This window comes from Dendropsophus ebraccatus, chromosome 3 (assembly GCF_027789765.1).
Source record: "Dendropsophus ebraccatus isolate aDenEbr1 chromosome 3, aDenEbr1.pat, whole genome shotgun sequence".
Lineage (NCBI taxonomy): Eukaryota > Metazoa > Chordata > Amphibia > Anura > Hylidae > Dendropsophus > Dendropsophus ebraccatus.
The window spans coordinates 60,843,374-60,855,652 of record NC_091456.1 but is presented as its reverse complement, the minus strand read 5'-3'; the positions used below and the strand labels follow the sequence as shown (position 1 = coordinate 60,855,652).

The window sequence follows — 12,279 nt, the reverse complement described above, 5'->3', positions numbered from 1 at the left end:
TTTCATAAAATTCCTTCTCAGATGTAACCTGTTTATTTTTGCAGGGGCTGTATTCAATGCAGAAGAAGCTGGCTGTGACTTTGAGAATGATCTCTGCAAATTTCATCAAGATGATAAAGATGGTTTTGGGTGGAGTCGGGTAAAAGTGAAGCCCAATGTCTATAGAATGGGAGACCACACCACTGGACTGGGTACATTATGAAAAGCCCATTCAGCGAGTAATGTGATCTATTCATTGTGCTTTACTGTCTCTAGCTTTTCATTTTTTATTTTATTTTTTTTACTTTGCCTTACTATGGGGAAAGTGCATACGTGTATTAAAAATGGAGACCAGTTTTTAGAAGGGCCTGCTCCTGCATTAAGGGCCTGAATGAGAGAAACCTGTGATCCTGGTGGCTATTTCTCTTAGATGCTGCAACCAACAGCAACTACAGCAAATAGGAAAGTTGACAGAGAGGCAGCTCCTAGTGTTGATACCTGCTTAGCTAGTGGCATACCTTGTTCAGTGGTTCACTAAGTAATCCCAGCAATGTTCTTTAATTTATAAAAATTTTTATTTATTTTACAAAACAGACAAGACACTTCACAAATATTATTAACCCCAATCCCGTCCCACCCCAGAGAATACCTCCCAAATAAGTCACAGATCTCTTACATCAACTCATTGTACTGTGGAGCCGCCCCGCGGCCCAACCAAGATCAATCCAAAACCTTGGGGTACCTATCTAACCCTCCAAAAACCCACCCCTATCACAATATTAGCCTATCCTACCGGTACGGAAACGTCCCCCAGCCGACAACCCCACCCCCCGGGCCAGACCAGGCAGACCACACTTTAAACCACATATAACAAACTACAAACGCACCCAAACAACACAAAGAGAAAAAAAATCCGCTATGTTAAGATTGACAGGCTAAACATTGCTGGATTTTTGCAGCCTAGGGAAATGCCCCATGGGCTTTATCTCCTAATTTGAATAAAACATTTAAGGTTACAAACCCACTTGGCGGGTCTGCAGCGAGTCTCCATGCTGCGTCTTTGCAGCGAGACTCGCTGCAGATCCCGGCCCTATGCTTTTAATGGCAGACAAACACGCAGCAGGGATGTACATCCCTGCTGCGAGTTTGTCTGCAGCCGGCCCCATTAACCCCCCGGCCGCCGGAGCTGATACTTCACCTGATCCCGGCTCCGGCGGTTCCCGATGTCTTCAGCAAGCCGGAGCGGGGACCAGGTGAAGTATATGCTCCAGCCAGCCGCCCGATCGCCCCCCCGCAGCCCCGGCCGCCCGATCGCCCCCCCGGCCACCCGATCGCCCCCCCCCCCCCGCAGCCCCGGCCGCCCCCCCCGCAGCCCCAGCCGCCCGATCGCCCCCCCCCGCAGCCCCGGCCGCCCGATGGCCACCCCGCAGCCCTGGCCGCCCGATCGCCCCTCCGCAGCCCCGGCCGCCCGATCGCCCCCCCGCAGCCCCGGCCGCCCGATCGCCCCCCCCGCAGCCCCGGCCGCCCGATTGCCCCCCCGCAGCACCGATCGCCCCCCCCCCGTAGCCCTGGCCGCCCGATGGCCGCCCCGGCCGCCCGATCGCCCCCCCGCAGCCCCGGCCGCCCGATCGCCCCCCGCAGCCCCAGCCGCCCGATCGCCCCCCGCAGCCCCGGCCGCCCGATCGCGCGATCGGGCGGCCGGGGCTGCGGGGGGGGCGATCGGGCGGCCGGGGCTGCGGGGGGGCGATCGGGTGGCCAGGGCTGCGGGCGGCTGGCTGGAGCATATACTTCACCTGGTCCCCGCTCCGGCTTGCTGAAGACATCGGGAACCGCCGGAGCCGGGATCAGGTGAAGTATCAGCTCCGGCGGCCGGGGGGTTAATGGGGAGGGCTGCAGACAGTACATCCCTGCTGCGTGTTTGTCTGCCATTAAAAGTATAGGGCCGGGATCTGCAGCGAGTCTCGCTGCAAAAACGCAGCATGGAGACTCGCTGCAGACCCGCCAAGTGGGTTTGTAACCTAAAGTTTATATCTCAACACTGAAATAAGAGTTATACAATAGTCATCAAAAAGCTACTGACAGGTCCACTTTAAAGTCGTTATAATTTTCAAAATCTAATACATGCATGCCTCCAGTCTCCTGAAGGCAGATTTTCTGACTTGTGCTGGTTGAAAAAAACAGACTAAACATAGGAATTCCGGCCAGTGCAGAGAGTCACGGCTCAATGTGTTCATCAATCACATGACTGCCTTCTCTGTGAGAGCTCAGATGGCCTAGGATACACAAGACTCTTTGAGAAAAAATAAACGTCAGATAACTAAAAAAAAAGTAAAAAATATTGAATGTAAACTTTGCTATATATCACATCTACTGCTGATTTAAAGGTCGAAAGTTACTGTGTAACAACAGGTAAACTTTAAAGTGATAGAGCCTTAAATGGGTATGTTGTAGGTAGGTTTTAGGGTCCTATTACACGGAGCGATTTTTAATGATTAACGACTAATGATAAACGATCACAAACGAGATTGTTTATCGTTAACCTGAAATCGTTCACCATATTACACAGAATGATAATCGTTAATTATGATCGTTACTATGATTGTTTACTCCTTCTGATCCCAGCAAAACAATGTACCATGTGCAATTACACTGAACGATTAGTGAAAAAATGCGGAACAAATGTGGAATTACAGCAAATGATTAGCGAATGATTAACGGTAATTTTAGGTTCAGATCTAAATCAACAAACGATTTTTCGATCATTGCTTGCAATTACACAGAACGTTTATCGTTTAACCCCTTAACGACATTGAGCGTATATTTACGCCCTGATGCCGGTAAGGACGTTCAGAGCGGGGCCGCGCGGCGACCCCGCTCTGAACCGCGGCGGTCCCGGGTGCCGCTTCTAGCCCGGGACCGTAGGTATTAGCGGGCACGGTCCGATCGCCGTGCCCGCTAATACAGTAATCAGATGCAGCTGTCAAACATGACAGCTGCATCCGATTACCGGACGCAGCACTTTCCTGGTGTCTAGTGGCGGAGATCGCTCCCCCGGGATGTTATCCCGGAGGAGCGATCTACGTTTCTGAAGCCGGCCGGGGACCGCTCCAAGATGGCGCCGTCCCCGACTCGGCACTCGTTTACTTCTGGCTGCAGCAGCCGAAAGCAAACGAGTGCCGGTCTCATGGATCTCTGCAGCATATCTATGCTGCAGAGATCTCTATGAGAGATCAAAGCACTTATACTAGAAGTCCCCTAGGGGGGCTTCTAGTATAAGTGTTAAAGTAAAAAAAAAAGTGTTGTTAATAGTAAAAAGCCCCCTCCCCTAATAAAAGTCTGAATCACCCCCCTTTTCCCAGGTTATAAATAAAAGTAAATAAATAAATAAATAAACAAACATGTTTGCTATCGCCGCGTGCGTAATCGCCTGAACTATTAATTAATCACATTCGTGATCTCGCACGGTAAATGGCGTCAGCGCCAAAAAATCCCAAAGTGCAAAATTGCGCATTTTTGGTCGCATCAAATCCAGAAAAATTGTAATAAAAAGCGATCAAAAAGTCGTATATGCGCAATCAAGATACCGATACAAAGAACACATCATGGCGCAAAAAATGACACCTCATACAGCCCCATAGACCAAAGGATAAAAGCGCTATAAGCCTGGGAATGGAGCGGTTTTAAATGACGTATATTTGTTGACAATGGTTTAAATTTTTTACAGGCCATCAGATACAATATAAGTTATACATGTTACATATCGTTTTAATCGTAACGACTTGAGGAACATATATAACAAGTCAATTTTACCCCAGGGCGAATGGCGTAAAGACACATTTCCCCCAAATAAACAAAATGCTTTTTTTTTTTTCAATTTCACCACACTTTGAATTTTTTTCTGGTTTCGCAGTGTACTTTATGCAAAAATTCAGCCTGTCATTGCAAAGTACAATTAGTGATGCAAAAAATAAGGGCTCATGTGGGTTTCTAGGTGGAAAAATGCAAGTGCTATGGCCTTTTAAGCACAAGGAGGAAAAAACTAAAACGCAAAAATCGAAATTGGCTCTGTCCTTACGGGGTTAAATACGAACGATTTAACAATTTTTTGCACGATAATCGTCCCGTGTAATAGGGCCCTTACTGTAGATTCTAAAATTGTTAAAACAAATAGGTTGCCACACAATTTGTTCATGGTTACAATTTACTTAAGTAATAAAGAAAAGTACAATGAGGTAAAAAGAAATAAAGTCCACAGTTTCCATGTGCGCACTTGTGCAATCATCTTCCACACTAACTCCTGCATAAGTCTATAGCAATGTTCCAAAGAGTGGGGAAATTCCAGAATAACTTGTAATTTATTCATGTAAATCTCTGCTCATTGTGGGCTAAAAAGTCATGTAGTGCAGCTCTGCTCAGTGACTGACAGCTATCTGTAAATAAGTGTACATATAAAGAGCTGAGTAGGACAGCCCACATCACCACCTAGCCCAGAATGACAAAGATTTATATGCATAAATAAGTTATCCTGGAACTTTTCCCACAAAACTGTATACCATCCCTCTGTCTCACTGCAGAACCCCCATGGCAAAGGAACACACATAATTTTGTCCATGTTAAAACCCCTCTCCCTAACAGGCAGCGTACTTCAGGTGCCTATATACCTTCAATAACTGTCAGTCAAACTATTGTTTGACCGACCATAATCCATTCCATTCTCCCCATATACTGTACATGAGTGTTTGGCATGGTTAAATGTTTGTGTTCCCTATGGGGAGGGGAGGGGTATGTTGCTTCTACGGTATACCTCTAAATGATAGTCCCACAGCTACTAAATATAAGCAGTATACAAGGGACAAATATCACTATACATATTTTACGGTTATTGACAAAGTCCAGTAGTAAAAACCGCACCCCTTATGCACATCACCTAGGGGGGTTCAGTCTTTTATAGCTGCCACTAGAAAATAGACTGTATATAGAAAGGATTGGTAACAGTTCAACCTTTCAGCTGTATATCTCAGCCTTTATCAAGCAGCACGCCTAATAAAGGGTGATATATACAGCTGAAACATTGTACGTGTGATAATAATGCCCCTCTTTTTTATATAGGTGCTTCTTTTACATATCTGCCCCCTGTACTGTACGTAGATATATGTCCCCAGTAGATAGGTGCCTTCCCCCAGAAGGTATTTGCTCCCCAGTAGGTAGCTATGTGCCCCCAGCAGCTATATGTCCCCCAGTAGGTAGATAGGTGCCTTCCCCAGCAAAGTACACCAGGTAGTTGCCCCACAGTAGGTATTTTGCCCCACTGAGTAGATGCCCCCTTTCGGTATCCAGGTTCCCCCTCATAGATGGGTAGCTATCCCCCAGCAGGTAGCTGGTGCCCCCTTTAGGTATAATTGCTTTCAGCAGGTAGCCCCCCCCCCCCCTTTCTCAGTGGGTAGTTCATGCCTCCAATAAGTATATGCTCCTTAGAAGGTAGATAGAGCGCCATTGAGCAATAACAAACAAACAAAAATCTTATATACTTACCTCTTCTCTGCTCCCTCACCGGCAATGCCTGTTCCTCTGCCGCTGCTGACAGTAGATGCACGCATGATAAATGAAGTCATTGTGCATGCAGTAATGTGGGTTACTGTCATCATATATAGAGAATGTAGTTTCCCAAAACCAGATGTCTGAGCAGGGAGCAGGAAAATAATAAAGATCCAGTAGACAAGTAAGATAGAGAAATAAAAATATACAGCATAACTCGAAAATTAACCCTTTCATACAGTGTCGGACTGGAGTGCCTTGGCCCACCAGGGGAAATCATTCTTGGGGCCCACCCTTCTGCCACCACACTTATCTATGGTAACATTAATAAAGGTACATTAACATGGCGTGATATGGGGCAGTGTAGGGCTGCAAATGATTGCTAATCAGCAGGGCAGGAATATATAGAGATGTGCAGCCGACAGCAATGATCTTAGCCGCACAAAAGATCAAATCAGCCGACTATGGGGCATTTGCTTGCATGTCAGCCAATCTCTGGCACTTTTACATGGGCCGATCATCGGCTGAATAGACTTCCTAGGAGCACTTGTTACCGATTATTGGCCGGTGTAATCGCGCTATAAGACAATTTTCTTTGCATGATAACACTGTATGCTACCAATAACACCAGTATATAAAGAGCAAATATCCCCACACATATTACCGCTATACAGTAACTGACCAAATCCTGTATATCAAGACCGATATTACCAATAAACCAGTATACAGGAGGGAAATAGTATCACCATACATATTACCGCTATACTGTTACTGACCAAATCCTGTATACTGAGACCAAAATTACCAGTACACAAGGGGGAAATATTACCGCCACACCACAACCATCACCACCATATTGTTACTGACCAAATCTGGTATACTAAGACCAATGAACACCGCACCAGATTACAAGTAACAAATAATACCCCCACATACTGACTAACACCGCCATTTACTGACTAACACCCCCACATACTGACTAACACCACAGCTGCTACTGAATAAAATGCTCTGAACAAAGATCAATATCCCCTCATACAGTCATACAGAGGTAGCCCCAGCTCTACACTATATACGTTACAGTGCACATAGATTTAGTGACTCACAGGGGACGTCTTCTCTGATCGGAGTTCTTCCCTTTTCATCTACTTCTTCATCTGCCCTGGGCCGTTATGAGAACTTCTCCGAGCCACGAATCCACAGAATCTGCCAGAGAAATATATTAGGCTCCTTACTCTGTCACCATCCTCATCTCTCTACAAACTGCACATCTGTATTGGCCTCTTTACACCTTCTCTCAGTGGTTAGCCCTGACTATTGTGTGTGTGTGTGTGTTCATATATATATATATATATATATATATATATATATATATATATATATTGTGCACACACCTTGTAGATGGCCCCTTGTTCAGTCCTCCATATAGATGGCCCTGTGTCCCTGTGTGCCTCTACTATAGTAGAGATCCCCCTCTGTGTAATCCCTTTATAGTAGATGACAACCTCTGTGCATTCCCTATTATCAGGGATAAGGAACATTGGCTCTCCAGCTGTTGCAAAACTACAACTCCCTTCATGCCTGCAACAACTGCAACAGCTGGAGATCCAAGGTTCCCTATTCCTGCCCTATAGTATATGGCCCCCTCTGTGTAGTTCCCTTATAGATGACCCCTCTGTGTAGTCCACTAAAGTAGATGCCCCCTATAGCCTATTGTATACACACCGCACCCAGTATAGTTAACCTTATAGATGCCCCCCATTGTTGTCCCCCTCTGTGTAGTGCCCTTTATAGATGCCTCCTCAGTGTTGTCCTCCTTATAAATTGCCCCCATCCAGTGTCCCTTATAGATGTCTCCCTGTGTTATCCCCCTTATAACTGGCCCGCTTGTGTTATCCATCCCCCCATATAGATAGCCCCCTTATGTTGTCCATCCCTACCCCCCATATAGCCCCTTATGTTGTCTATTCCCCCGTATAGCCCCCTTATGTTGTCCTTGCCCCATATAGCCCCCTTAAGTTTTCCTTCCCCTGTATACAGCCCCTTATGTTGTCCTCCCCTGTATACAGCCCCTTATGTTGTCCTCCCCCTGAATACAGCCCCTTATGTTGTCCTCCCCCTGTTTATAGCCCCTTATGTTGTCCTCCCCCTGTATACAGCCCCTTATGTTGTCCTTCCCTGTATATACCCCCCTTATGTTGTCCTTCCCTGTATACAGCCCCCCTTGTGTTGTCCTCCCCCTGTATACAGCCCCCCTTATGTTGTCCTTCCCTGTATACAGCCCCCCTTATGTTGTCCTGCCCCTGTATATACCCCCTTATGTTGTCCTCCCCCTGTATATAGCCCCCCTTATGTTGTTCTCCCCCTGTATACAGCCCCCCTTATGTTGTCCTGCCCCTGTATATAGCCCCTTATGTTGTCCTTCTCCTGTATATAGCCCCCTTATGTTGTCCTCCCCCTGTATATAGCCCCCCTTATGTTGTCCTTCCCTGTATACAGCCCCCCTTATGTTGTTCTCCCCCTGTATACAGCCCCTTATGTTGTCCTCCCCTGTATATACCACCCTTATGTTGTCCTGCCCCTGTATATAACCCCTTATGTTGTCCCCCCCTGTATACAGACCCCTTTATGTTGTCCTCCCCCTGTATACAGCCCCTTATGTTGTCCTCCCCCTGTATACAGCCCCCTTATGTTGTCCTCCCCCTGTATACAGCCCCCCTTATGTTGTCCTCCCCCTGTATATAGCCCCCCTTATGTTGTCCTCCCCCTGTATACATACCCCCTTATGTTGTCCTCCCCCTGTATACATACCCCCTTATGTTGTCCTCCCCCTGTATATAGCCCCCCTTATGTTGTTCTCCCCCTGTATACAGCCCCCCTTATGTTGTCCTGCCCCTGTTTATAGCCCCTTATGTTGTCCTTACCTGTATACAGCCCCCCTTATGTTGTCCTCCCCTGTATATAGCCCCCCCCTTAAGTTGTCCTCCCCCTGTATACAGCCCCCCTTATGTTGTCCTCCCCCTGTATAGCCCCCCTTATGTTGTCCTCCCCCTGTATACAGCCCCCTTATGTTGTCCTCCCCCTGTATATAGCCCCCCTCATGTTGTCCTCCCCCTGTATACAGACCCCCTTCTTGTCCTCCCCTGTATACAGACCCCCTTCTGTTGTTCCCCCCCCCCCCCTGTATACAGCCCCCCTTCTGTTGCCCTCCCCCTGTATACAGCCCCTTATGTTGTCCTCCCCTGTATACAGCCCCCTTATGTTGTCCTCCCCCTGTATACAGCCCCCTTATGTTGTCCTCCCCCTGTATATAGCCCCCCCTTATGTTGTCCTTCCCCTGTATACAGCCCCCTTATGTTGTCCTCCCCCTGTATACAGCCCCCTTATGTTGTCCTCCCCCTGTATATAGCCCCCCCTTATGTTGTCCTTCCCCTGTATACAGCCCCCTTCTGTTGCCCCCCCCCTGTATACAGACCCCCTTATGCCATCCTCCCCCTGTATACAGACCCCCTTATGCTGTCCTCCCCTGTATACAGCCCCCCTTATGCTGTCCTCCCCCTGTATACAGCCCCATATGTTGTCCTCCCCTGTATATACCCCCTTATGTTGTCCTCCCCCTGTATATAGCCCCCCTTCTGTTGTCCTCCCCCTGTATACAGCCCCTTCTGTTGTCCTCCCCCTGTATATAGGCCCCCCTTATGTTGTCCCCCCTGTATACAGCCCCCTTATGTTGTTCTCCCCCTGTATACAGCCCCCTTATGCTGTCCTCCCCCTGTATACAGCCCCCCTTATGTTGTCCTCCCCCTGTATATAGGCCCCCCTTATGTTGTCCTCCCCCTGTATATAGCTCCCCTATGTTGTCCTCCCCCTGTATACAGCCCCCCTTATGTTGTCCTGCCCCTGTATATAACCCCTTATGTTGTCCTCCCCCTGTATATAGCTCCCCTTATGTTGTCCTGCCCCTGTATATAACCCCTTATGTTGTCCTCCCCTGTATACAGCCCCCCCTTATGTTGTCCTCCCCTGTATACAGCCCCCCTTATGTTGTTCTCCCCCTGTATACAGCCCCCTTATGTTGTCCTCCCCTGTATACAGCCCCCCTATGTTGTCCTCCCCTGTATACCGCCCCCCTTATGTTGTCCTCCCCCTGTATACAGCCCCCCTATGTTGTCCTCCCCTGTATACAGCCCCCCTTATGTTGTCCTCCCCTGTATACAGCCCCCCTTATGTTGTCCTCCCCTGTATACAGCCCCCCTTATGTTGTCCTCCCCTGTATACAGCCCCCCTTATGTTGTCCTCCCCCCTGTATACAGCCCCCCTATGTTGTCCTCCCCTGTATACAGCCCCCCCTTATCTTGCCCCCTCTGATAAAAAATAAAAAAAAACCACAAGACAACTCACCTAACCACACGATCCCCCGTCGGTCGCCGGTGTCCTCTTCTCTGACAGCAGCTCCGATGTGAAGTCCCTCCGGCGCCATCACTGACCTCAGTGTGCGCCGCGGTGGCTGGGACTTCCGGTATTCGCTCCATGACCCGGAAGTCCTAGCCGCCGCGGCGCACACTGAGGTCAGTGATGACGCTGCCGGGACTTCGCAACGGAGCTTGCGTAACTCTTGTGATCGCAAGCAAATCTCTGCTTGCGGTCACAAGAGTGATTGACAGGGCCGGAAGCCGTAGGCTTCCGGCCCTGTCAATCACAACACTGCTTACATTTAACTGGAAGCGATTGTTGCGATCGCTTCCAGTTAAAAAGGGAGGTGCGGCCCCCGGCCCCCCTAGGAGCGGGGGGCCCACTCCAGCTCGGGGCCCACCGGGGGTTTCCCCGGCCCCCCGGTGGCCCAGTCCGAGCCTGCTTTCGTACACAGACCCTCACAAATTGCTGTACATGAAATTCATTACACCAATGTTCATGTCTGCTTTTTAGGATTATGGCTAACACACTAATGCTTCTGTTACACACACTACTACATTTATTTCCTGATACTTTCACTACCATTCAGTGGCGTAGCTACAGTGAAGGCAGGGAAGGCGACTGCTATGGGGCCCCTGCATGAAGGGGGCCCGAGGAAGCCTGCCCTGCCTTCATGGTAGGTACCCCGCTCCCCCAGGGATCCAGAGAGGAAGAGGGACCACCACTGCACTGTTCAGCCCCCTCACTGTAGTCCCGGGTAAGCGGGCTGAACAGAGGAGCAGGACCTGCCAGACGGCACAGGAGAGGGATTAAGGATCTTTGGGTCACATTGCGGGGGTTGTACAGGATTTATGGGGCCCCATACAGTTTTTTGCTATGGGGCCCCATGAATCCTAGCTACGCCCCTGCTACCATTGCTGCTCATCGTTGTAGACATTTACCTTGTGTTTATGTATTTTACTACCTTCTTCTATGCATATTTAGTCCATGGAACATAACCCTTAGTTGTTATAGTATTACAGATTTATCTATATAAATAGGTTTATACTGGGGGTTGAGATAAACTGTTTTTCATTTTACTTATGTTTATTTTTGGGACCAATTTTTATTCCTTTTTTTCTTTCATTTGATTTATATCTCCTTGTACATGTTTACTAACAACACTAACGGAAAATGTAGCTGCTGAGAGGTCCGAATGGTCTGAAACATTAGGCGTTCAGCCAGTGGCTTCACTAATGTTTTGTATGTTTACTTCTTGACAAATATTTTTGTCTCAACAAAATACTGGGAAATTGCTAAAGGATTTGGGAGAGTGCTGTGGTTATTTTTAAGTAGATTTACTAAAACAAGTAATTCACTGGCTCCCATATATTATTAGAGAGTGCAAGGCATAATTATATCCATGTTACTGTGACTCAAGGCCGAAATAAATAACATTTCTGGCATTTTGTAGTAGGCATGTGTCCACATAAAATATCAAATAGATAATGGAAACTTATCTAGAGTTTCATCATGAGCTATAGATCCTATGATTAAGTTATTTTAAATCTTTCTATTTTTGGAATGCAAAATGGAAGTAACATTATAAGTGTTAGTGTAAATGTATTTATTTATTGACATCCCAAGCAAATATTTTTTTTTTATCACAAGGAAAACATGTATAAATCCCTATACATTAATGCATGTATATATATATGATGTTTATATCATACTCTATAGCTACCCCGACAATTTCCATAAATAAGCCCTAGTGGTTTAAGTAGAAAAAGTGCTCTCTTTACTTTGAGTTTTTTAGGAATTATGACGAATTATGTCTGTACCCTTTTCAGGTTATTTTATGCTGGCAAACACAAGGTTTTCCTCTCAATCTGGATATGTTGGACGCCTGTATGGCCCATCCCTGCCAGGAAATATGCAGTACTGCCTACGATTTTTTTACGTACTTTACGGGTTTTCAAAAATGACTGACTCTTTGGCTGTTTACATCTTTGAGGAGAACCAAATTGTTCAAGAAAAAGTCTGGTCAGTGCATGAGTCTCCCAAAGGTGTCTGGCTTCAAGCTGAAATCAACATAAATAAACCTATGACTTGCAAGGTACACAATACTTACAAAATGTAACAATTCCATGGGATTTTGCTTAAATGTGCTCTTTTCTGAATGTTCAAATTTTACTCAGTTTGGATTTGCAGTTTGGACCTCAGGTTTCCCGCCTTCTGAAGCATGTTTCTTTGGGAGAGAGCAGAGCTTATGGATGCATGCAGGGGAAAACCTTGGGCTACCAAGGCTGCATGGTAATGGTCCAAAGACTCTGAGGATCCTGCGTTAGCCTCCATGGTTGGGCCAGAAGACAT

At 47.3% G+C, this 12,279-nt stretch overlaps 1 protein-coding gene across 2 annotated transcripts in view; it reads left to right on the top strand.

The window, feature by feature from the left end:
* The window catches only part of MAMDC2 (MAM domain containing 2), a 65,502-nt gene that overhangs the window by 42,202 nt on the left and 11,021 nt on the right, over nucleotides 1-12,279 (top strand). For both annotated transcript variants that reach the window (XM_069961862.1, XM_069961863.1), the window contains exons 8-9: nucleotides 45-191; nucleotides 11,757-12,022. In XM_069961862.1, coding sequence (XP_069817963.1) covers nucleotides 45-191; nucleotides 11,757-12,022 — 413 coding nt within the window. The remainder of the gene's footprint in view (nucleotides 1-44; nucleotides 192-11,756; nucleotides 12,023-12,279) is intronic.